The 27354-nt window shown below is 40.9% G+C and overlaps 1 protein-coding gene across 2 annotated transcripts in view; it reads left to right on the top strand.

Moving 5' to 3' along the window:
• The window catches only part of puf60a (poly-U binding splicing factor a), a 74686-nt gene extending 60482 nt beyond the window's left edge, over positions 1-14204 (top strand). For both annotated transcript variants that reach the window (XM_041870740.2, XM_041870741.2), the window contains one exon: positions 12963-14204. In XM_041870740.2, the coding sequence (XP_041726674.1) occupies positions 12963-13262 (300 nt within the window). In that variant the 3' untranslated portion in view covers positions 13263-14204. The remainder of the gene's footprint in view (positions 1-12962) is intronic.
• The last annotated feature ends 13150 nt before the right edge of the window (positions 14205-27354 follow it).

Here is a 27354-nt window from a genome sequence, read left to right as displayed (position 1 = left end):
CAACAGCAGGCAAGCACCCAAGCTTGCTAGCTACTTCCAGATACAAATGAGAGAACAGCTCACTCTGACCATTTTACTCGCCCTAGCAGAGCTGGTTAGGCTGTTTTTATGCTATCCAGAACTGTGCTGCTGGCAACAATTTAATTACGTTTTTTTTGCAGACGTTTACTGACTCCGGCCATATTCAACGGGTGTTGAGCGTTCATAAATTTGTCAGTTATTCTGCGCTACATTTATCGACAGTTGTCGCAGTGACATCATGGACATTCTATTGAAATGGTTACTTGCATAGTGGAGTCTTTTGTTTAGACATGTACATTAGCTAGCAAACTAAACGATTAACCATAATCCCAACTCATAACGTTACTACCCTGCATTAATCTACAGGTAGCTAACCAACCAGGTTCAATGTTAGCTAGCTAGCTAATGTTAGGCTATAACTAGCGATGCAAATCGCTCTGAGATACAAGTAATATTACTACACAGATCATACACATAATGTTAGCTAGCGAGCCAGCCAGCTAACGTTAGCTAGATAGCTAACAGTATGCTTTAACTTGAAATGAAAACAACTTTCTGACAAAATTAGAAATGTGTATTATCTGAAAATGTAGCTAGCTAGACTATCTTACCCGTATACATGGATGGACGCTTCTCCCTCTCTGTCACGGATGTCACAGGTGTTTTATAAAATAGCCTTCTGTGTGTTCTCTTTTCGACTCCCTCTGCATATTTGCAATCAAACGCCAGTATTTTCTCCATCTCCTTAGCTATCATACTCTAATTCCACTGGGCATTCCACTGATTTCAAAACTCTGTCCTCCAGAAAGTGGACAGCAACACTTTTGCAGTTCTACTACGTGATATCTTTCAAAAAAGCCACGTAAGAAAGGATTACCTACACATACTGACCAGCTCATGTTATAGACAGAAGCGTGCTACATGGCAGACCAATCCGAATTCAACTCTCGGCATGTCCAGCCCAGCCATTATCTCAGCCAATCATGGCTAGCGGGAAGGGTCCTGTATTTTTCCGTGGCTAAACCAACTACGCTTGTAATTTAACCATTTTATTCATATTTACAGATTGCATACAAGTTTGTTATCAAGGCACATGAAAGTTCACATGTTCCAGAAGGCATTTCTGCAAAAAAAAGCATTTTGATTAATAAAAATAAGTTTTTGTTCAAATGGCTCTCCTGTGAAGTAGTGACGCGCGACATACGCCTAATTTCCTGAAACGAGTCTCATTTGGTCACACATTTTTGTTGTTGTTAAATAGATACAAATTGTAATTCTATTATGAAGACATCTTTATGTGCACTAATATCACATTAGCTAATTATACTGAACAAAAATATAAACGCAACATGCAACAATGTCATTGATTTTACTGAGTTACAGTTCATATGAGGAAATCAGTCAATTGAAATAAAACGCCATCGATAAAATGCAATTGTGTTCGTTGTCCGTACCAAATGCCTGCCCATACCATAACCCCATCGCCACCATGGGGCACTCTGTTCACAACATTGACATTAGCAAACCGCTCGCCCAAACCGCTTGGAGGTGGCTTATGGTAGAGAAATGAACATTCAATTCTCTGGCAACAGCTCTGATGGACATTCCTGCAGTCAACAGGCCAATTGCACGCTCCCTCAAAACTTTACATATCTGTGGCATTGTGTTGTGTGACAAAACTGCACATTTTAGAGTGGCCTATTATTGTCCCCACCACAAGGTGTAATGATCATGACGTTTAATCATATTCTTGATTTTCCACACCTGTCAGGTGGATGGATTATCTTGGCAAAGGAGAAATGCTCACTAATATTTGTAATTGTATTTATTTAACCTTTATTTAACCAGTCAATTCAAGAGCGTCCTGGCCAAGATAGGCAGCACCAAGTCATTACACAATTACAGACAGACAACATGAAAAACTACAAGTAATCTAGTAAAAACCATAGAAATCACAGGAGTATAACAAAATCATAAAAAAGTAAATTAAAAACATTGACAGGTCAAGGAATCAGCCTCAAAATCCTTCATCAATGATTTAAAAACACCAATCGGGACAAGTTCTTCCAGTTTGAAACTATTTTGTAAGACGTTCCAAGCCGATGGCTCAGAGTACATAAAAGCCCTTTTTACCAAATTAAATTCGGACATTTTGAACATTTAGCAGGATAAAGTCCTGCAAACAAAGAATTAAAAATGGCCAAATAAAAATGTTGTAAACTCAAAATAGCTTTGTAAATAAAAGTATAGGCCAGCCAACCCTGGTATATAAAGTGCAGTGGTGAGTAAGGGTTTTGCAATTTAAAATACATCTCAATGCTCCATGGTAAAGGGTGTCAATTGATGTCAAACATTCATATATAAAATATCACCATAGTCTAGTAAAGGCATAAATGTAGCTGATACTAGCCTCCTTCTGGCTTCAAAAGAAAAACAGGCCTTATTCCTAAAATAAAATCCCAACTTCAGCTTCAATTTTTTTGTAAGTTGTTGAATATGCAATTTAAAAAAGGCTGTCATCAATTAAAATTCCAAGTTATTTATGAGGTTACAGCCTCAATCTCATTGCCCTGACATGTAGTAATAGGTGAAAGGTTCAGAGGTCTGTTTCTTGCTTTAGAAAACACCATTAGTTTAGTTTTGTCAGAATTGAGGATAAGCTTCAATTAACACAAGGTATGATGAACAGTATAAAAAGCAGTTTGCAAGTTCTGGAAAGCTTTTGTGAGAGACGAGGCACAACAATAAATAGCAGTATCATCAGCATAAAAGTTGCGCATTTTGCACATTTTTGTCTAAATTATTTATATAAATAGTGAATAAGAGGGGACCAAGTACAGAGCCCTGGGGCACACATCAACATTTACATTTACGTCATTTAGCAGACACTCTTATCCAGAGCAACTTACAGACAGACAATTTAACAGACATGAGCCCATCAAATTGAGTGCACTGAGTTCTATCAGACAGATAGTTAGCAAATCATGCAACTGCATGCTCCGAAAGACCTACGTCTGTATCAAAAGCCTTAGAGAGATCAATAAAAAGTGAGACAAAGTGCTGTTTTTTTGTCAAGGGCTTCAGTGATATCATTTAAAACCTTCATGGCTGCTGTAATTGTGCTATGCTTCATCCTGAAGCCCGATTGGTACATTGATAAAATAGTTGGTATAAAAAACGATTTACTACTAACAAGGGTTTCAAGTATTTTCGCCAGGGGTGACAGCTTTGAGATTGTAATTATTTACAATTGTTGGATCTCCCCCTTTTAAGAGTAGTAGGACACATGCTGATTTCCAGATCCTTGGAATTTCAGTACATTCCAGGGTTAGATTGAACAGATATGTAAGTGGTTCAGCTATGAAATCAGCTGCCAGTTTTAAAAAGCAGGGATCAAGAAGATCAGGACCTGCCTGCAGGCTTTCTCTGATCTAAGGATTTCATGTCTTTATGTACATCCTGCACTGAGAATGGCAAAAACTACAAGTTTGACCAGCTCTCACCGGTTCGTCCACACAGGGTTGTACAGATACAGAGGATACTGAATCAAATAGCCTACCAGATGATACAAAGTGCTCATTGAAACAATTCAGCATTTCAGTTTTGTTATATACAGCAACAGTCATTCAATACACATGACGGTAATTCATTAACATTACTGTTACCAGACATAGATTTAATAGCCTTCCAAAACTTTCTAGGATCATTCAGGTTATCAGTGGTAACAGACATAAAATATTCAGACTTGGCCTTCCTGAGAAGAGAAGAACACTTGTTTCGTAACTGCCTAAAAAGAAGCAAATCAGCATCAGAACATGATTTCCTTGCCTTAGCCCAGGCTAGATTACGTTGGTGAATAATACAAGACAGCTCAGAAGAAAATCATGGATTATTCCGCCCTTTAACTCTGAACCTGCGGAATGGGGCATGTTTGTTTACTATTTGGAAAAATATGTAATGAAAGAATTTCCAGGCAGTTTCCGCAGCAGGAATAAGCTCAATCTTGCTCCAGTCAAAATAAAACAAATCATGAAAGAAAGCCTGCTCATTAAAACTCTTAAAATTGTTCTTACGAATAAAGTGTGGGTTTGTCTTAGGAACCTTAGTATTTCTAACAGCAACAACAGCGCAACGGTCACTTTAACCATTACAGAAAACACCAACCGCAGAATATTTATGTGGGACATTTGTCAATATCAAATTAATCAGGGTAGATTTCTCTGGACATTTGACATTTGGGCGGGTGGGTGAGCTAATCAACTGGGTAAGATTCATAGAATTACAATACATTTTAAAATCATCAGACACCGGCTTTAACCAACACCAGTTGAGATCACCAATCAAGATAATTTCACTGTCAAGAAATTTAGACATAAGGTGCATCAGAGAAGACAATGCATCATGAGAGCAGAGGGGGGTCTGTAACAGCCAATCACAGTTATAGAGAGACCCTTTGAAACCTCAAGATTCAAAGCAAGAAATTCCAACCGTTTACAAATAGTTTCAGACTTTGCCACACTTACAAGGAATTTAGTCTTTCCATACAGTGGCAAGAAATTGTATGTGAACCCTTTGGAATTACCTGGATTTCTGCATAAATTGGTCATAAAATTTGATCTGATCTTCATCTAAGTCACAACAATAGACACACACAGTGTGCTTAAACTAATAACACACAAATTATTGTATTTTTCTTGTCTATATTGAAAACATCATTTAAACATTCAGTGTAGGTTGGAAAAAATATGTGAACCCCTAGGCTAATGACTTCTCCAAAAGCTAATTGGAATCAGCTAACCTGGAGTCCAATCAATAAGACAAGATTGGAGATGTTGGTTAGAGCTGCCCTGCCCTATAAAAAACACTCAAAAAATTTGAGTTTGCTATTCACAAGAAGCATTGCCTGATGTGAACCATGCCTTGAACAAAAGAGATCTCAGAAGACCTAAGATTAAGAATAGTTGACTTGCATGAAGCTGAAAAGGGTTACAAATGTATCTCTAAAAGCCTTGATGTTCATCAGTCCACAGTAACACAAATTGTATATAAATGGAGAAAGGTCAGCACTGTTGCTACTCTCCCTAGGAGTGGCCGTCCTGCAAAGATGACTGCAAGAGCACAGTGCAGAATGCTCAATGAGGTTAAGAAGAATCCAGCTAAAGACTTACAGAAATCTGTGGAACGTGCTAACAACTCTGTTGACGAGTCTACGATACGTAAAACACTAAACAAGAATGGTGTTCGTGGGAGGACACCATGGAAGATGCCACTGCTGTCCAGTTCGCAAAAGAGCACCTGGATGTTCCACAGCGCTACTGGCAGAATATTCTGTGGACAGATGAAACTAAAGTTGAGTTGTTTGGAAGGAACACACAATACTGTGTTGAGAAAAAAAGGCACAGCACACCAACATCAAAACCTCATCTAATCTGAAAAGTATGGTGGAGGGAGCATCATGATTTGGGGCTGCTTTGCTGCCTCACGGCCTGGACAGCTTGCTATCATCAACGGAAAAATGAATTCCCAAGTTTATCAAGACATTTTGCAGGAGAATGTAAGGCTATCTGTCCGCCAATTGAAGCTCAACAGAAGTTGGGTGATGCAACGACCCAAACACAGAAGTAAATCAACAACAGGATGGCTTCAACAAAAGAATATACGCCTTCTGGAGTGGCCCAGTCAGAGTCATGTCCTCAACCCGATTGAGATGCTGTGGCATGACCTCGAGAGCGGTTCACACCAGACATCCCATGAATATTGCTGAACTGAAACAGTTTTGTAAAGAGGAATGGTCCAAAATTCCTCCTGACCGTTACTACAGAAAACGTTTGGTTGAGGTTATTGCTGCCAAAGCAGGGTCAACCAGTTATTAAATCCAAGGGTTCACATACTTTTCCCACCCTGCACTATGAATGGTTACACCGTGTGTTCAATAAAGACATGAAAACGTATACTTGTTTGTGTGTTATTAGTTTAAGCAGACTGTGTGTGTCTATTGTTGTGACTTAGATGAAGATCAGATCAAATGTTATGACCAATTTATGCAGAAATCCAGGTAATTCCAAAGGGTTCACATACTTTTCCTTGCCACTGTATATAGCCACACCCCCACCTTTCTAAACTTGATCAGTGCGATACATATTGTAACCATTTATACAAAAATCCTTATCAAGAACAGACTTGCTGAGCCAGGTTTCAGGATACACAATTGCATCAGTTGATTTAGCCCAAATTCTAACTCCATCAATTTTAGACAACAGGCTGTGCACATTTAAATGAAAAATACCAAGACCAGATCTATATTTAAAATCAGAGGGGGTTTGGAGACATTGCATATCAGGGCCAGGGTTAGGTTGCGCTTTACCTGATTTCAACAAAAGAAGAATAACTAGGCACCTCTGTTTAATAACCTTGCACGGCTTCTCTTTTTTAAGAGAGCTACTGCAAGCAAATTCTACAAGTGAGTTTCCAGACAATACAAAAGTCATTTAAATCCATTAGACTTTGGTAGTAAGTTCGTACTGTTCACATCATGACACAAATGCATTGGCCACTTGGACCGAGTGGAAAAAGAGTGAGTTCCCGCAGACACAATGTTTAATGGAGGGGAGAGCACATTGTCAGATGTACAGTCGTGGTCAAAAGTTTTGAGAATGACACAAATACTAATTTTCACAAAGTCTGCTGCCTCAGTTTTGATGATGGCAATTTGCATATACTCCAGAATGTCATGAAGAGTGATCAGATGAATTGCAATTAATTGCAAAGTCCCTCTTTGCCATGAAAATGAACTTAATCCCCAAAAAAACATTTCCACTGCATTTCAGCCCTGCCACAAAAGGGCCAGCTGCCATCATGTCAGTGATTCTCTCGTTAACACAGGTGAGAGTGTTGACGAGGACAAGGCTGGAGATCACTCTGTCATGCTGATTTGAGTTAGAATAACAGAATGGAAGCTTTAAAAGGATGGTGGTGCTTGAAATCATTGTTCTTCCTCTGTTAACCATGGTTACCTGCAATGAAACATGTGCCGTCATCATTGCTTTGCACAAAGAGGGCTTCACAGGTAAGGATACAGTGGGGAAAAAAAGTATTTAGTCAGCCACCAATTGTGCAAGTTCTCCCACTTAAAAAGATGAGAGAGGCCTGTAATTTTCATCATAGGTACACGTCAACTATGACAGACACATTGAGAAAAAAAAATCCTGAAAATCACATTGTAGGATTTTTTATGAATTTATTTGCAAATTATGGTGGAAAATAAGTATTTGGTCACCTACAAACAAGCAAGATTTCTGGCTCTCACAGACCTGTAACTTCTTCTTTAAGAGGCTCCTCTGTCCGCCACTCGTTACCTGTATTAATGGCACCTGTTTGAACTTGTTATCAGTATAAAAGACACCTGTCCACAACCTCAAACAGTCACACTCCAAACTCCACTATGGCCAAGACCAAAGAGCTGTCAAAGGACACCAGAAACAAAATTGTAGACCTGCACCAGGCTGGGAAGACTGAATCTGCAATAGGTAATCAGCTTGGTTTGAAGAAATCAACTGTGGGAGCAATTATTAGGAAATGGAAGACATACAAGACCACTGATAATCTCCCTCGATCTGGGGCTCCACGCAAGATCTCACCCCGTGGGGTCAAAATGATCACAAGAACGGTGAGCAAAAATCCCAGAACCACACGGGGGGACCTAGTGAATGACCTGCAGAGAGCTGGGACCAAAGTAACAAAGCCTACCATCAGTAACACACTACGCCGCCAGGGACTCAAATCCTGCAGTGCCAGAGGTGTCCCCCTGCTTAAGCCAGTACATGTCCAGGCCCGTCTAAAGTTTGCTAGAGTGCATTTGGATGATCCAGAAGAGGATTGGGAGAATGTCATATGGTCAGATGAAACCAAATTAGAACTTTTTGGTAAAAACTCAACTCGTCGTGTTTGGAGGACAAAGAATGCTGAGTTGCATCCAAAGAACACCATACCTACTGTGAAGCATGGGGGTGGAAACATCATGCTTTGGGGCTGTTTTTCTGCAAAGGGACCAGGACGACTGATCCGTGTAAAGGAAAGAATGAATGGGGCCATGTATCGTGAGATTTTGAGTGAAAACCTCCTTCCATCAGCAAGGGTATTGAAGATGAAACGTGGCAGGGTCTTTCAGCATGACAATGATCCCAAACACACCGCCCGGGCAACGAAGGAGTGGCTTCGTAAGAAGCATTTCAAGGTCCTGGAGTGGCCTAGCCAGTCTCCAGATCTCAACCCCATAGAAAATCTTTGGAGGGAGTTGAAAGTCAGTTTTGCCCAGCGACAGCCCCAAAACATCACTGCTCTAGAGGAGATCTGCATGGAGGAATGGGCCAAAATACCAACAACAGTGTGTGAAAACCTTGTGAAGACTTACAGAAAACGTTTTACCTGTGTCGTTGCCAACAAAGGGTATATAACAAAGTATTGAGAAACTTTTGTTATTGACCAAATACTTATTTTCCACCATAATTTGCAAATACATTCATTAAAAATCCTACAATGTGATTTTCTGGATTTTTTTTCCTCATTTTGTCTGTCATAGTTGACGTGTACCTATGATGACAATTACAGGCCTCTCTCATCTTTTTAAGTGGGAGAACTTGCACAATTGGTGGCTGACTAAATACTTTTCCCCCCCACTGTATTGCTGCTAGTAAGATTGCACCTAAATCAACCATTTATCGGATCATCAAGAACTTCAAGGAGAGAGGTTCAATTGTTGTGAAGAAGGCATCAGGGCACCCAAGAAAGTCCAGCAAGCGCCAGGACCAGTGCAGAGCTTGCTCAGGAATGGCAGCAGGCAGGTGTGAGTGCATCTGCAAGCACAGTGACGCGAATACTTTTGGAGGATGGCCTGGTGTCAAGAAGGGCAGCAAAGAAGCCACTTCTCTCCAGGAAAAACATCAGGGACAGACTGATATTCTGCAAAAGGTACAGGGATTGGACTGCTGAGGACTGGGGTAAAGTAATTTTCTCTGAATCCCCTTTCCGATTGTTTGGGGCATCCAGAAAACACCTTGTCCGGAGAAGACAAGGTGAGCGCTACCATCAGTCCTGTGTCATGCCAACAGTAAAGCATCCTGAGACCATTCATGTGTGGGGTTGCATCTCAGCCAAGGGAGTGGGCTCACTCACAATTTTGCCTAAGAACACAGCCATGAATAAAGAATGGTACCCACACATCCTCTGAGAGCAACTTCTCCCAACCATCCAAGAACAGTTTGGTGACGAACAATGCCTTTTACAGCATGATGGAGCACCTTGCCATAAGGCAAAACTGATAACTAAGTGGCTCGGGGAACAAAACATCTAAATGGCCAGGAATCTCCCCAGACCTTAATCCCATTGAGAACTTTTCGTTGTTCCTCGAGGTGGGTGGACAAACAAAAACCCACAAATTCGGACAAACTCCAAGCATTGATTATGCAAGAATGTGCTGCCATCAGTCAGGATGAGGTCCAGAAGTTAATTAACAGCATGCCAGGGCGGATTGCAGAGGTCTTGAAAAAGAAGGGTCAACACTGCAAATATTGACTCTTTCCATAAACGTAATGTAATTGTCAATAAAAGCCTTTGACACTTATGGAATGCTTGTAATTATACTTCAGTATACCATAGTAACATCTGACAAAAATATCTCATAACACTGAAGCAGCAAACTTTGTGAAGACCAATACTTGTGTCATTATCAAAACGTTTGACCACGACTGTACTCACCCAGCGACAATGTTCGTTTTCTCAAGAGTTCAGTACAGTCAGTGCGCAAAGCAATACCACGAATATGGTCATTTTCTCTGGTGACCTGCGATCTATACACCAGCAAAACGAAATAGTTTGCACTACACAACAAGGAAAGTGTAGATTTGCTCCACCATAAATTAATAGGTTAAAAACTACTAGTCACAAACGACTTGACATGCTGCCATCTTGGATTCCATCTTGTATCTGCAGATGTAAACAACTTTTTGGGCCAAAAATATAGAGAGAATTTTTTTGTGCGTGTTGGGACCAACACTTTATATGTTGCATTTATATATTTGATTAGTATAGTTTAAAGGTGCAATATGCAGAAATGGCTCCATTTCCTGATTGCTAAAATTCTAATAGTTTGCCTAATTTCAGTTTGAGAGAAAACAAGTGTAGAGAATCATTGTACCATCTAAACCGCTGTGAAATATATTTTCAATAACCCCAAATATTGTATTTTCAGCTGTTTGAAGCTGGTATACAAAATCGAAAGTAAAAGACGCCAAAACTAAACTTAAGAATGGGAAGCATAGAAATACCGCACATAGAAGAGATATACTGCTTCTTAAGACTTGATTTATAGAATTACATATCTATAACTCACAACGTTACATATTGCAGCTTTAAGGCTAATTCACCACCTGAGGAACTCAAAATACATTAGCTAGATTGTTAAATCTACAGTGCTTTCTGGAAGTATTCAGACCCCTTGACTTTTTCCACATTTTGTTAGGTTACAGCCTTATTCTAAAATTGATTAAATTGTTTTTTTCCCCTCATCAATCTGCACACAATACCCCATAATAACAAAGCAAAAACTGGTTTTTAGAAATCTCAGCAAATTTATTTATGAAATGACGCTACAAGCTTGGCACATCTGTATTTGGGGAGTTCTCCCATTCTTCTCTGCAGATCCTCTCAAGCTCTGTCAGGTTGGATGGGTAGCGTCTCTGCACAGCTAATGGCAGGTCTCTCCAGAGATGTTCAAGTCCAGGCTCTGGCTGGGCCACTCAAGGACGTTCAGAGACTTGTCCTGAAGCCACTCCTGCATTGACTTAGCTGTGTGCTTAGGGTTGTTGTCCTGTTGGAAGGCGAACCTTCGCCCCCAGTCTGAGGTCCTGAGCGCGCTAGAGCAGGTTTTCATCAAGGATCTCTCTACTTTGCTCCGTTCATCTTTCCCTCGATCCTGACTAGTCTCCCAGTCCCTGCCGCTGAAAACCATCCTCACAGCATGATGCTGACACCACCATGCTTCACCGTAGGGATGGTGCCAGGTTTCCTCCAGACATGACGCTCTGGCCAAAGAGTTCAATCTTGGTTTCATCAGATCAATCTTGTTTCTCATGGTCTAAGAGTCTTTAGGTGCCTTTTGGCAAACTCCAAGCGGGCTGTCTTGTGCCTTTTACTGAGGAGTTGCTTCCATCTGGCCACTCTACCATAAAGACCTGATTGGTGGAGTGCTGCAGAGATGGTTGTCCTTCTGGAAGGTTCTCCCATCTCCATAGAGGAACTCTAGAGCACTGTCAGAGTGACCATCGGGTTCTTGGTCACCTCCCTGACCAAGGCCCTTCTCCCCTGATTGCTCAGTTTGGCTGGGCGGCCAGCTCTAAGAAGAGTCTTGGTTGTTCCAAACTTCTTCCATTTAAGAACGATGGAGGCAACTGCAGAAGTGTTTTGGTACCCTTGCCCAGATCTGTGCCTCGACACAATCCTGTCTCGGAGCTCTACGGACAATTCCTTCGACCCCATGGCTTGGTTTTTGCTGTGACATGCACTGTCAACTGTGGGACCTTATATGGACAGGTGTGTGCCTTTCCAAATCATGTCCAATCAATTGAATTTACCACAGGTGGACTCCAATCAAGTTATAGAAACAGCTCAAGGATGATCAATGGAAAGAGGATGCACCTGAGGTAAACCGTTTCGAGTCTCATAGCAAAGGGTCTGAATACTTATCTAAATAAGGTATTTCAGTTTTTTATTTTGAGTACATTTGCAAAAATTTATAAAACCCAGTTTTCCCTTTGTCATTATGGTTTATTGTGTGTAGTTTGATTAATCAATTTTAAAATAAGGCTGTAATGTAAGAAAATGTGGAAAAAGACTTTCCGAATGCACTGTATGTAAAAATACTTTGTTTACTTGCTGTTTGAGGTGAAGAAAAAATGTCATTGTGGCCTCCCAAGTGGCGCAGCGGTCTAAGGCACTGCAGCCGCAACTGGGAGACCCATAAGGCGACGCACAGTTGGCCCAGCGTTGTCCGGGTTAGGGGAGGGTTTGGCTGACCAGGATGTCCTTGTCCCATCGCGCTCTAGCGACTCCTGTGGTGGGCCAGGTGCATGCACGCTGACACGGTCGCCAGTTGTACGGTGTTTCCTCCGACACATTGGTGCGGCTGGCTTCCGGGTTAAGCGAGCAGTGTGTCAAGAAGCAGTGTGGCTTGGCAGGGTCGTGTTTAGGAGGATGCATGGCTCCCGACAATGAGAACGGTAAAAGACTGTAATAATAACATATTGAATGCCTTAACAGAAATTACCATAACCAAACAAATATTGTAGATTAGAAATTATGGGAATTAACGGCAAATATACTACTGGGAATACTGGTGTGCCATCCCGGCGGCCTCCGCAAATGGATTAGTTCACTGAGACAGGCGTGAATCAGACAGGTGTCTCGTGTGCCATATAAAATATATATATATATGCGACTGCTCGACAAAAAAAAAAATCTTGGTCGACCAAAAGCCCTATTGGCCAATCGTCAGCCCTACATGAGGATAATAGACTTTAGTATTTGACCAAATCATGGTTTTAGCCGGCCAAAGTTTTGACAAGTAGAATGTGCAGCTCGCACCATTGTGTCCAATTAAAACTTGAACTCGCACAGCCAAGTAAAAGTGCTGCAAAATGTGACTAAATGGTCACAGTCTGGAGCCCTGGTTGGGGTTGTAAGTACGCAGTTGAGCCACAAAGGCAATAGTAACACTGCTGCTAAAGTTGCATTCACTAAAACGTTTCCACAACATAATAGTCACAACGTGTGGGCAACTAACTGTACCGTCAGTGTTTTCTCTGATCAAGAAAGTCACTGGTAGCACACATATTTGTGTTTTAATAATACATTGCACAATAATAATACTTTTTCTACTATGTGCCCAGTCGACGGTGATGGTGCTGCGGAACATGGTAGGCCCAGAGGACATCGACGATGACCTGGAGGGTGAGGTGACTGAGGAGTGCGGCAAGTTTGGCGCGGTCAACCGTGTCATCATCTACCAGGAAAAGCAGGGCGAGGAGGATGATGCAGAGGTAATTGTCAAGATCTTTGTGGAGTTCTCCATGGCGGCGGAGATGAACAAGGCCATCCAGGCACTCAATAATCGCTGGTTTGGAGGTCGCAAGGTCATTGCCGAGGTATATGACCAGGAGCGCTTTGACAACAGCGACCTATCTGCATAAGACGTTCTGACCTTTCTGAAAGCTCTCTACTACTACCACCACAACCTCTGGTGTCTCTCTCTCCCTCACACACACATACACACACTTACATACACAAAGCTGCCACGCACCACTGTAGGCGATGCTGGCCTCTTTTTAACCTGTAATTTTTTTTTATCAATGTTGATATTAATATTATTAATACTCCTGTTTGGGGGGACAGACAAAGCAAGGAGACGCTCATGGATTTTTGTTTAATTATTATTGTGGCCTACTGTGAAGGGCTGGGTATTTGTTTTTGTATTGTTTTCAGTTTCATTCTCATCCTTTCCCTGATTTTAGTTTTATTTCGGTTACACCTTTTTTGATTAAGTCAATTCTACAAAGGATCTCTTGTTATATAGCTCTTGGTATCAATTGCCCAAAACAATAAATTCCTCATGAATAAAGTGGTTTGATATTTTGATTATTGATATTAATCCAGAAAGAAACTACAGGGAGCAGGGGCCAATTAGACCAGTTGGGTCCAAAAAAAAGTTGGTCTTAAATGCTAGGTCGGGCGTAGCTGTGTCCGACTTTGTGATCAGAATCTAGACCTGTTGCACCAACCCAAAATAAGACTAGTCGTAGCTAAGTCCAGCGTAAGCAATTTGTGTTCATGAGATTTTATACTTTGTAATGATGGTTGCTAGTCAGCGCCCATTACTAAGCTGTTGCCATCCTTGTGGTAGTTCTAAACTTTGATGTCACTTTGTACATCACTTCGCAAAGCTCACCACTATGCATGCACGTTTTCTTAACCAAAATTTGATGGATCCATAAAGAATTACTGTGGGAATAAATATCACTGAATGACGAAAATATTGCAGTAAGAGGCTAATGCAATTGAAGGCATGTATCAAATTGTTGCTTACTGAAATGTACAGTCATCCATTCGTTATAATAAATGTAGCTAAACCAATAGCCGTGTGTGGTCAACAAGATAATAATTTCAGCACCGATTTGATTGGGAAAGCGCGATCGCACTGCTCTGAGACACAACCATGGGGATTTGTCTCAATAAATCAATCAATGTCAGATTTTAGTTTTCACTGCATCTCCATTTGGTTACAATAAGGCTGGGAAATGTTAGCTAAATTGAGGTGAGTGCGGCTCATGATCATTATCTACACTGAACAGAAATATAAACGCAGCATACAACAATTTCAAAGATTTTACTGAGTTACAGTTCATATAAGGAAATCAGTCAATTTAAATAAATTCATTAGGCCCTAATTTATGGATTTCACATCACTGGGAATACAGATCTGCATATGTTAGTAAAAAAAAAAGTAGGGCTGGGATCAGAAAACCAGTCATTAATCAGTGTGACCACCATTTGCCTCATGCAGATGCAGCACGACATCTCCTTCACATAGAGTTGATCAGGCTGTTGATTGTGGCCTGTGAAATGTTGTCCCACCCCTCTTAATATAAATAATAATAATATGATATGCCATTTAGCAGACGCTTTTATCCAAAGCGACTTACAGTCATGCGTGCATAATTTTTTTTTTGTGTATGGGTGGTCCCGGGGATCGAACCCACTACCTTGGCGTTACAAGCGCCGTGCTCTACCAGCTGAGCTACAGAGGACCACAGCCTTTGAAGAGTATACCTCTTCAAAGGCTGTGCGATGTTGCTGGATATTGGCAAGAACTGGAACATGCTGTCGTACACGTTGATCCAGAGCATCCCAAACATTCTCAATGGGTGACATGTCTTGAGTATGCAGGCCATGGAAGAACTGGGACATTTTCAGCTTCCAGGAATTGTGTACAGATCCTTGCGACATGGGGCTGTGTATTATCATGCTGAAACATGAGGTGATGACGGTGGATGAATGACACGACAATGGACCTCAGGATCTTGTCACGGTGTCTCTGTGCATTCAAATTGCCATCGGTGGAATGCAGTTGTGTTCGTTGTCCGTAGCTTATGCCTGCCCATACCGCCACCATTGGGCGTTGACATCAGCAAAACGCTCGCCCACACGACGCCATACGTCTGCAATCTGCTCGGTACAGTTGAAACTGGGATTCATCCGTGAAGAGCACACTTCTCCAGCGTGCCAGTGGCCATCAAAGGTGAGCATTTGCCCACTGAAGTCGGTTACAATACCAAACTGCAGTCAGGTCAAGACCCTTGGGAGGATGACGTGCACGCGGATGAGCTTCCCTGAGACGGTTTCTGACAGTTTATGCAGAAATTCTTTGGTTGTTCAAACCCACAGTTTCATCAGCTGTCCGGGTGGCTGGTCTCAGATGATCCCGCAGGTGAAGAAGCCGGATGTGGAGGTCATAGACTGTTGTGGTGACAAGTGGTCTGCAGTTGTGAGGCCGATTGGACATACTGCTAAATGCTCTAAAACGAAGTTGGAGGCGGCTTATGGTAGAGGAACAGCTCTGGTGGACATTCCTGCAGTCAGCATGCCAATTGCACGCCCCCTCAAAACTTGACATCTGTGGTATTGTGTTGTGTGACAAAACTGCACATTTTAGAGCTGTTTAATCAGCTTCTTGATATGCCACAGATATCAGGTGGATGGATTATCTTGGCAAAGGATAAATGCTCACTAACAGGGATGTAAACAAATTTGTGCACAAAATTTGAGAGAAATCATATTTTTGTGAGTATGGAACATTTCTGCTTACTCTTGGCCACTTTCGACATTCTCTGTTTTTGTTATTTTCATGAGTTTGAGGTGTCATTATTAAAATAGTTAACTGTCATCACCATCAATCATCTGCATTATAGTTAAGACAATTGTTCTGCAACCAGTAAAATGCTACTTGACACAAACACATCGTCACATTTTACTCCGTCACAATGTTTTCCCATGCTGTCAACAGAAAATTACAAATTGATAGACACGTAGATAGATATATAGATCGAGAGATAGATCGATAGATATAGACAGACAGATAGATAGAAATAGATAGCTAACTAGATATAGCTAACGTTGTCACCGCCAGAACACAGAGCCTTCTTGCTAGTGAAGCAGACAGGACAAATAAACCAAAATGCCCAGGGGTTGCTGTGTTCCATTCTGCAGTAACACCAGAAGAATACACCAAACCCAGGTAGCACATTTGGTTCCTTGGAAGCGTACACTTTTGGTTTCCCATTGGTTCTGGGAACGAAGCCATACGTTTCCTGACCAGTAAAACTGACGTTTTGTAAAACGTTCTGAGAACGGATGTGAAAATGTTGTTTATTTTTAGGTTGCAGGGATGTTCTGAGAACGTTTTACTCTGGTTGCTTGAAAGTTTTCCTTGGAGGTTTCATTAAAGGGTAACTCTCCACCCCAATTTCAGTCTTTGCCCAACCTATTAAAAAAAAATATATATATGCATTCAGGTGAGAAGATGTGGGTGGGGGGAACTGCTCATTAAATATTCATTTTGGGGGTGGGTAAACGTAGTTGTAGCTGATCCCAACACTTCCTCACTAAAGCGTACTTACCAGAAGTCCACCGGCACGCCCTGATAATAAAATTGTGCGTCACTAGAATGTACAGCTCTGGACAGTTAGCTCACAGTGATAAGGTGCCAAATTCCTGACATATTTAGCCACTTGTGGTTTAAGTTGAAATCCTATAGCGCACATTTTTTGTTGTAGAAATGGACTCGCATTGTTTTGCAGTATTGTGTTGGGAAGAAAAGTGCAATCATCACCTTGAAAATTAAGATTAGGGGCTCAATACAATCCAACCCGCATTGCAGTATTTACACAGTAGCTCTTTTTCTGATGATCTAATTAACTCACAGATTGGTATTTTATTTAGATTGATGTTTAACCCTTATTTTACGAGGTAAGTTGACTGAGAACACATTCTCATTTACAGCAACAACCAGGGGAATAGTTACAGGGGAGAGGAGGGGGATGAATGAGCCAATCGGTAGGTCTTGGGTATTGTATAAAAACCTACATCTACTACCAGGGTGACCACTCTCACAGGTATGCTTTCACTTTTCAGAATTGGGTGTGGGCACGGGATGAATATTGTAAATAAAGGATTTGAAGAAAAAAATACATCCCCCACCATGTGGGATTAGAATTCACAACCATTGAACTACGAGACAACTGTTTTAGCAGACTAAGCCACCATGCATTCATAGTGATTGAGAATAAATTCTTGACATGACCACCTTTGTCATCTATTTCTTGTTACATTGGATGTAGCTACGAATATTAACGTACCCTCATAGCCAACAAGGTTTTTTTTCTTTGTAAAACCACATAGATATGTATGAAACGTTGAATTTGGTCTTATGAGGAAATGTCCCTTACTGCCTTTTGAATTTTGTGTATCGTCAGCAGTCTAGTCAAGAAAGCAACCGCCATGTCTTTGTGAGATGCAGAGTAGGTGAAAGGATGATCTCCGCATGTGTGGTTCCCACCGTAAAGCATGGAGGAGGAGGTAGGTGTGATGGTGTGGGGGTTCTTTGCTGCTGACACTGTCTGTGATTTATTTAGAATTCAAGGCACATTAACCAGCATGGCTACCACAGCATTCTGCAACAATACGCCATCCCATCTGGTTTGGGCTTAGTGGGACTATCATTTGTTTTCCAACAGGACAATGACCCAACAGGCTGTGTAAAGGCTATTTGACCAAGAAGGAGAGTGATGGAGTGCTGCATCAGATGACCTGGCCTCCACAATCATCCGTCCTCAACCCAATTGAGATGGTTTGGGATGAATTGGACCGCAGAGTGAAGGAAAAGCGGCCAACAAGTGCTCAGTATATGTGGGAACTCCTTCAAGGCTGTTGGAAAAGCATTCCAGGTGAAGCTGGTTGAGAGAATGCCAAGTGTGTGCAAAGCTATCATCAAGGCAAAGGGTGGCTATTTGAAGAATCTCAAACATTAAAATATATTTTGATTTGTTTAACATTTTTGGTTACTACATGATTCCATATGTGTTATTTCATAGTTTTGATGTCTTCTCTATTATTCTACAATGTAGACATTTAAAAAAAATAAAAACCCTTGAATGAGTAGGTGTGTCCAAACTTTTGACTGGTACTGTATGTCACAACAGGTCTAACTATATGCACAATGAAAGTGTTATGACCATATTATGACAGGTTATGACCGTGTCATAATGTTTTATGACACTGGGTGTCAAGTAAAGTGTTACTGTTAAATGAAATAAGTTTTGTCCTAATCTTCATTGTTCTAATGACATGCTAGAATAATGTAGGACTAGAATAGATGCAGATAGCTTTCACTTCTCTCCACAAAGATTGAATGGTTATAGGTCTAAATAAATAACTGCTATAGCCTACCACCATCACGCATTAGCTCTGCTTTCAAACTACCTGTGAGTTCTATTGGCTGCAGTAGGCTAATTAACATTCAGCAAACGAGCTTGCGTCCCTCTTCGAATAGTCTGTTGGTATAAGAAATGCTAAAAACAATGGCCAGCAAGCTATTCTAGTCTAGTTTTTCCTGCATGGGACTCCAAGAGCTAAGGAGCGTTTTTTAAGGAGAGAGGCCAGCGGAACACAGGTGCGTGTGTATTGCGGAAGAGACAGAGGCAAAAAGTTAGGTTATTATGCATAACCCATCATTCATTAGCTACATATAAGGCTAATACTACATTGAATGTATTACCTGAAAGATGTAGGCTAGGACATCTGTGTGTGTGTATATATATATATACAGTGAGGGGAAAAGAGTATTTGATCCCCTGCTGATTTTGTACGTTTGCCCACTGACAAAGACATGATCAGTCTATAATTTTAATGGTAGGTTTATTTGAACAGTGAGAGACAGAATAACAACAATAAAATCCAGAAAAATGCATGTCAAGAATGTTAGAAATTGATTTGCATTTTAATGAGGGAAATAAGTATTTGACCCCTCTACAAAACATGACTTAGTACTTGGTGGCAAAACCCTTGTTGGCAATCACAGAGGTCAGACGTTTCTTGTAGTTGGCATCCAGGTTTGCACACATCTCAGGAGGGATTTTGTCCCACTCCTCTTTGCAGATCTTCTCCAAGTCATTAAGGTTTCGAGGCTGACGTTTGGCAACTCGAAACTTCAGCTCCCTTCACAGATTTTCTATGGGATTAAGGTCTGGAGACTGGCTAGGCCACTCCAGGACCTCAATGTGCTTCTTCTTGAGCCACTCCTTTGTTGCCTTGGCCGTGTGTTTTGGGTCATTGTCATGCTGGAATACCCATCCACGACCCATTTTCATTGCCCTGGCTGAGGGAAGGAGGTTCTCACCCAAGATTTAACGGTACATGGCCCCATCCATCGTCCCTTTGATGCGGTGAAGTTGTCCTGTCCCCTTAGCAGAAAAACACCCCCAAAGCATAATGTTTCCACCTCCATGTTTGACGGTGGGGATGGTGTTCTTGGGGTCATAGGCAGCATTCCTCCTCCTCCAAACACGGCGAGTTGAGTTGATGCCAAAGAGCTCGATTTTGGTCTCATCTGACCACAACACTTTCACCCAGTTCTCCTCTGAATCATTCAGATGTTCATTGGCAAACTTCAGATGGGCATGTATATGTGCTTTCTTGAGCAGGGGGACCTTGCGGGCGCTGCAGGATTTCAGTCCTTCACGGCGTAGTGTGTTACCAATTGTTTTCTTGGTGACTATGGTCCCAGCTGCCTTGAGATCATTGACAAGATCCTCCTGTGTAGTTCTGGGCTGATTCCTCACCGTTTTCATGATCATTGCAACTCCACGAGGTGAGATCTTGCATGGAGCCCCATGCCGAGGGAGATTGACAGTTCTTTTGTGTTTCTTCCATTTGCGAATAATCGCACCAACTGTTGTCACCTTCTCACCAAGCTGCTTGGCGATGGTCTTGTAGCCCATTCCAGCCTTGTGTAGGTCTACAATCTTGTCCCTGACATCCTTGGAGAGCTCTTTGGTCTTGGCCATGGTGGAGAGTTTGGAATCTGATTGATTGATTGCTTCTGTGGACAGATGTCTTTTATACAGGTAACAAACTGAGATTAGGAGCACTCCCTTTAAGAGTGTGCTCCTAATCTCAGCTCGTTACCTGTATAAAAGACACCTGGGAGCCAGAAATCTTTCAAATTGAGAGGGGGTCAAATACTTATTTCCCTCATTAAAATGAAAATCAATTTATAACATTTTTGACATGGGTTTTTCTGGATTTTTTTGTTGTTATTCTGTCTCTCACTGTTCAAATAAACCTACCATTAAAATTATAGACTGATCATGTCTTTGTCAATGGGAAAACGTACAAAATCAGCAGGGGATCAAAAACTTTTTTCCTCACTGTATATACAGTGGGGGAAAAAAAAGTATTTAGTCAGCCACCAATTGTGCAAGTTCTCCCACTTAAAAAGATGAGAGAGGCCTGTAATTTTCATCATAGGTACACGTCAACTATGACAGACAAAATGAGAAAAAAAAATCCAGAAAATCACATTGTAGGATTTTTAATGAATTTATTTGCAAATTATGGTGGAAAATAAGTATTTGGTCAATAACAAAAGTTTCTCAATACTTTGTTATATACCCTTTGTTGGCAATGACACAGGTCAAACGTTTTCTGTAAGTCTTCACAAGGTTTTCACACACTGTTGCTGGTATTTTGGCCCATTCCTCCATGCAGATCTCCTCTAGAGCAGTGATGTTTTGGGGCTGTCGCTGGTTAACACAGACTTTCAACTCCCTCCAAAGATTTTCTATGGGGTTGAGATCTGGAGACTGGCTAGGCCACTCCAGGACCTTGAAATGCTTCTTACGAAGCCACTCCTTCGTTGCCCGGGCGGTGTGTTTGGGATCATTGTCATGCTGAAAGACCCAGCCACGTTTCATCTTCAATGCCCTTGCTGATGGAAGGAGGTTTTCACTCAAAATCTCACGATACATGGCCCCATTCATTCTTTCCTTTACACGGATCAATCGTCCTGGTCCCTTTGCAGAAAAACAGCCCCAAAGCATGATGTTTCCACCCCCATGCTTCACAGTAGGTATGGTGTTCTTTGGATGCAACTCAGCATTCTTTGTTCTTTGTCCTCCAAACACGACGAGTTGAGTTTTTACCAAAAAGTTATATTTTGGTTTCATCTGATCATATGACATTCTCCCAATCCGCTTCTGGATCAACACATGCACTCTAGCAAACTTCAGACGGGCCTGGACATGTACTGGCTTAAGCAGGGGGACACGTCTGGCACTGCAGGATTTGAGTCCCTGGCGGCGTAGTGTGTTACTGATGGTAGGCTTTGTTACTTTGGTCCCAGCTCTCTGCAGGTCATTCACTAGGTCCCCCCGTGTGGTTCTGGGATTTTTGCTCACTGTTCTTGTGATCATTTTGAACCCACGGGGTGAGATCTTGCGTGGAGCCCCAGATCGAGGGAGATTATCAGTGGTCTTGTATGTCTTCCATTTCCTAATAATTGCTCCCACAGTTGATTTCTTCAAACCAAGCTGATTACCTATTGCAGATTCAGTCTTCCCAGCCTGGTGCAGGTCTACAATTTTGTTTCTGGTGTCCTTTGACAGCTCTTTGGTCTTGGCCATAGTGGAGTTTGGAGTGTGACTGTTTGAGGTTGTGGACAGGTGTATTTTAAACTGATAACAAGTTCAAACAGGTGCCATTAATACAGGTAACGAGTGGAGGACAGAGGAGCCTCTTAAAGAAGAAGTTACAGGTCTGTGAGAGCCAGAAATCTTGCTTGTTTGTAGGTGACCAAATACTTATTTTCCACCATAATTTGCAAATAAATTCATTAAAAATCCTACAATGTGACTTTCTGGATTTTTTTTCTCAATTTGTCTGTCATAGTTGACGTGTACCTATGATGAAAATTACAGGCCTCATCTTTTTAAGTGGGAGAACTTGCACAATTGGTGGCTGACTAAATGCTTTTTCCCCCCACTGTATATATATATCAATCTTGAACAGGATTATCTCTTTTGGATGCAATTTGAATGGAATTGATGGAGGGAAAGAAAGCCTGCTCGCACATGCTCTGATTTAAAGCAACGATAATTGAGTGATGGGCTGTTTTAAAACTCTGCAATTAAGACAAATGTCCTTACAATAAAAAAAAATTGGTGACCCCGGAAGCCAGATGGAGATGTGTAAATTAGACGAGCATTCGGTCCTTATATTACTATTACTGTAGCATAGTTTATGCTGCAGCAAATGTAGGCCTACCTGTCAAAAGAAAAAAACGTACCGTGGTGAGAAGTCTACATGCATTGTGAACTGCACTCCATACTGAGATGGGCTGTCTGTCCCCACCATCAGCGTTGATGATTGAAGCCATATTTAGACATTGCATATAATTTAACGCTTCCAATTCACGCCATGCTGTTGATATAAATAATTTATTAGAATTTACTGGTTTATCCCGGGAAAAGAGAGTGGTAAATCTTGGTAACCGGGTTCCCGCCAATCAACCCTAGGTGGTACCACCCAGCACATCTGAGATGAAGTAGAGGCACCTTCTACATCACAAAAAGAGCTAGATTTACTACTAATAGACCAAAATATATCACTTTTGCGACGAAATGTCAAAATGAAGACCAGAGTTGACACGTTTCATTATAACTAAGCCTAAAACATCTGATTTTTCTATGATTCTTTTGTTTTTCTTCATCAAAATTACTCTTTAAAAATTATAGGTCATTTTTATGTTTTTAATTAACTTTCAATGAATGTTTCAATAACACTGCTAGCTTATTTTTTGCTAACTTTTTTTGAACTCCAAACCCAGATATGACACATGGTAATTCATTTAATGCAAACACATTTTTCTTTTTATGATTCGGCAGCAATGAGATATGAATCTATAATCTTCTGTTCTCAATCCATGGAATTAGTCCACTGCACCACCAGGATGGAGCTAGCATGCCATGTTTTTTACGCATTCAAAGCTGTTCATTTTAGTCTATTTAAACGGACCCCATTTAAAAGAAAACAAGCAGTCATTAAGATCAGGTGTGGCCAATTAGTGGGTGCAGCCAAAACACCTGAACACACTTAAATAAGATAGAGCAGTGGTATTCAAACTATTTCAGCAGGGACCCTGTTTTTTTCACCAGAATTTCTGGGGATCACATTTATTTTGCAATAATTCCTCGCGACCCCACCCCAAATCTAATGACACAACCTTAAAAGTTAGATTTACATCAACAAATAACCTTCAATTCCTTTAATTTTCTCTATCTCTTATCAAAATGGGGGAAAAAAACTGTGAAAAAATGTACTCAATAAAATTGTATTTTTTTAATGATCTTTCTCAAAGAAAATGGTATATTGTCCCATACAATAATCTGTACTCTTAATATTTTGTTTCTTTTTCTGGCGACCCAATTGCAGTTCCCCCGCGACCCCAACTTTGAGTACCACTGAAATGGAGGATAGAGAGTTTTGTTGATGCTGAGAACGGAATGTATTTTTAAATAACATTCTCTGAACTTTACAAACGTTTTTGTGTGGTTTTTATTGAAGTTTTTCTTAACGTCCTCTGAACAATTTGAGAACATTACTTTAAATAGAACCACGAGGAAACCTGTAGGGAACATTATGCTGAAGTACTGAAATTCCCACAGAAGAACATTGTTTCTTAGCGTTCTTGGAACAATTTGAGAACATGACTTTAAATAGAACTATCATGGAACTTCAAGGACACGTTATGCTGAAGTACTAAAATACCAAGAAAATAACATTTTGAAGTTCCTTAAATGTGCTGAGAATGTTCCAAAGCCAAGCAACTATCCTGCACCATTCCCAGAAAGTTGTGGAAGGTTGTATAGCCATAGGACAAATAGCCATAGGACAACCACACTTTCATCAAGCTCTAAGAAACATGGTTCTCAGAACTTCTCATGTGCTAGCTGGGAGGTCTTTGTTTTTAGGTATGTATTGCCTTTCTAAGCAGAGAGGAAGATGGCATGGCTACAGGCCATACAGCATAAGGACAAAGAAGGAAAGCTGTGGACTCTCACAGTGCAAAACACTTAAACAAAATCTAATTAATTTACCAGGGATTAACAAGGAATCTTTATTTTTCTTTTCAAAAAGATAGGGTCAAGATTATTGACACCCCTGTTTTAAATACCTTTCAATACCTCACCTTGCGAGGATAATGGCACTGAGAACACATTGGGAGGGGTCTTAGACCATTCCTCCATACAGAACATTTCCACATCCTTGATATCCTTCATCTGCACTTATGGACGGCCCCATTCAATTCAAACCACATGTTTCAATGGGATTCAAATCCGGAGTCTGAGATGGCCATTGCAAAATGTTGATTTTGTGGTCAATTAACCATTTATTTGTGGATTTTGATGTGTGCTTGGGGTTGTTGTTTTGCTGGAAGACCCACTTGCGGCCAAGTTTCATCCTCCTGGCAGAGGCAACCAGGTTTTTCGCAAAGATGTCCTGGTACTTGATAATTTTCATGATGCTCCAGATCAGCGCCCACGAAGCTGAAGATGTAGGCTGGGCCTACCACAAAATGGCAGCGGCGTACAGAAGATGAAGGCGGCCCGGAAGTAGAGTTTTTAAAAATGTTTTATCCATCTACCAATAGATGCCCTTTGCAAGGAATTGGAAAACCTCCCTGATCTTTGTGGTTGAATCTGTTTGAAATTCACTGCTCAACCGATTGGACCTTACAGATAATTGTATGTGTGGGGTACAGAGATGAGGTAGTCATTCGAAAATCATTTTTAACACTATTATTGCACACAGAGTGAGTCCATGCAACTTATGATGTGAGTTAAGTACATTTTCACCCCTTAACTTATTTAGGCTTCCAATAATGAAGGGGTTGAGTACTTACTGAATCAAGACATTTCAGCTTTTATTTTGTATTTTTATTTCGAAAATCATAATTCCACTTTGACATTATGGGATATTGTGTGTAGGCCACTGACACACATTCTCAATTTAATCAATTTGAAATTCAGGCTGTAACACAACAAAATGTGGAATAGTCAAGGAGTGTGAATACTTTCTGAAGGCACAGTATATTCTATGTAAGGTTATAATTGCAATCTAAATGAGTAGGGCTGTTACGGTGACCGTATTACCACCACACCGTGGTCTGATGGTCATTAGTAGCCTACAAAACGTGCTAGTCGCTAATGGCCTGATACTCAGTGCTCTATTGTCCCCTTAATCACTCTGAAATCGAATGCAATCGAAAATCAAATCAAACACTTCATGAGAGCCCTGGCTTTGAGTGAGCGGAATAGGAACACCTGTTGTGCAGCAAGAGCCAGCTCCTCATAGCTGGTTGATGCGTGAGAAAACAGAGTTTTGATAGCCTTTATTAAAAAGAGGAGGATCCCATCAGCTTTCTGTAGGCTAGGCCTACTATATTTATTTCTCAATTTTCCTAATATTAAGCACATTGCTTCGCTTTACAATCGGAGCCTACCTGGCTAGCATGAAAATGAACCGCGGGAAAAACGTCCTCCATTCGCTATTCAAGTGCATACGGATGACTTCTTTTTTTACCCTGCCCGTTCCGACTGGTGCACGATAGTGGGCCATTCTAAATCAAAGCTAATTAAACAGAGAATAGTCTGATGGGTGATAATATTGTCACTTGTGAATGCTGCCCAGCGTGTGCAGTCTAAGGCAAGAAACAGCACATTCAAATCATAGTCGCGCACCTCATGTAGCCTAGCCCATAGGCCTATATGTTTTGATAAGGTTTGTATCACAACTAAAGTGGCCAAATAACTCCAAACGTAGCCTATAGGTATAGGACCCCTGGAACACGGTTGGAGAGCATATAGCCTACAGAGCCTAGTGAAACGTGTTCTTATAAGCCCAGCCATTGCTCAATCAGGTGTGAAAACAGAGTATTGACTGGCCACTATTTAAAAGAGGTTCCCAGCTTTCTCGTGCTGCTATATTTATTGCTTAATTCTTAAAATTAAGCACATTCATCTGCTTTACAAACGGTGTAGCCTACTTGGCATATTAAAAACTTAACCGCACGTAACCTCCATTCGCTATTCGACTGCAGGCTACAGATTAAGTTTTTTTTGTGGGCCATTCTAAATAAAAAAGTACTCAATATTATTAGGCTATATGTTAAGACCAGATTAAATTGAGAATAGTCTGACCGGTGATAATATTATCAAGTGCTTGTCAAATTTTGAATGAGAGACTGATGAAGTCTGTGCAGCCTGCGCAAGAAACAGAGCAGAGCTCATGCCTTTCATGTGACTTTTTTCAAATAATCATTTGTCACATCATGCAGCCTTAGAATAGCCTAATGTTTGTATCACAACTAAAGTTGCATAAATAACTCTAAATGAATAATACCTGTTTCTTTGTTAATCGCGCAACACAATAATGTGTGCACTCCCTCGGAAATCATTGGGTGAAAATATCCTTTCTATTTTATTCAGCTACAGTATGTTACAATTGTATTCTTCATACTATAAAATAATGCCATAGAATTCTAAGCAAATCTTGTCTGTTAAATGAACTAGTGTAGCCCATAGCCATATATGGCATAGCCAGATCAGGGCCTAACATAAGTAGAACTCAGAGTATGCTATTCTGTTCTTCTGAAATAGGCTACATTTTCTTCATATCATGTTTCTTTAGACCTAAAATAAATAATGTATTGTGATGGTGTAGGCTATATTAAATGGATTTATTCGACTTTTGAAAATGTAGATGTTCCAAAGGTCCACATTAGTGGCTTTTGGGCTATGCGTGGAAGCCGGAGATACTAAACGTGTTTATGTTAACCTCTACGGGATCGGTGTCCCTATACCGGGACGGTTGCTGCTCAATATGCGATATGTGACTAACTTTCCGGGACATAGACATGTCTTATATGGACAGAAAGCTTTAATTCTTGATAATCTAATTGCAGTGTTTAATTTACAATAGCTATTACAGCAACAAAAATGACATGCTATTGTTTGAGGATAGTGCACAACAACAAAACACTTTTGTCATGGCAACTGGTTTGATACATTCACCTCTGAAGGTAAATAATGTACTTACATTCAGTAATCTTGCTCTGATTTGTCATCCTGAGGGTCCCAGAGATAAGATGTATCATAGTTTTGCTTTTGTTTT

Source organism: Coregonus clupeaformis, chromosome 18 (genome assembly GCF_020615455.1).
Source record: "Coregonus clupeaformis isolate EN_2021a chromosome 18, ASM2061545v1, whole genome shotgun sequence".
NCBI classification, from domain to species: domain Eukaryota; kingdom Metazoa; phylum Chordata; class Actinopteri; order Salmoniformes; family Salmonidae; genus Coregonus; species Coregonus clupeaformis.
The sequence above is the reverse complement of the archived record's forward strand: the minus strand, read 5'-3'. Positions and strand labels throughout refer to the sequence as shown.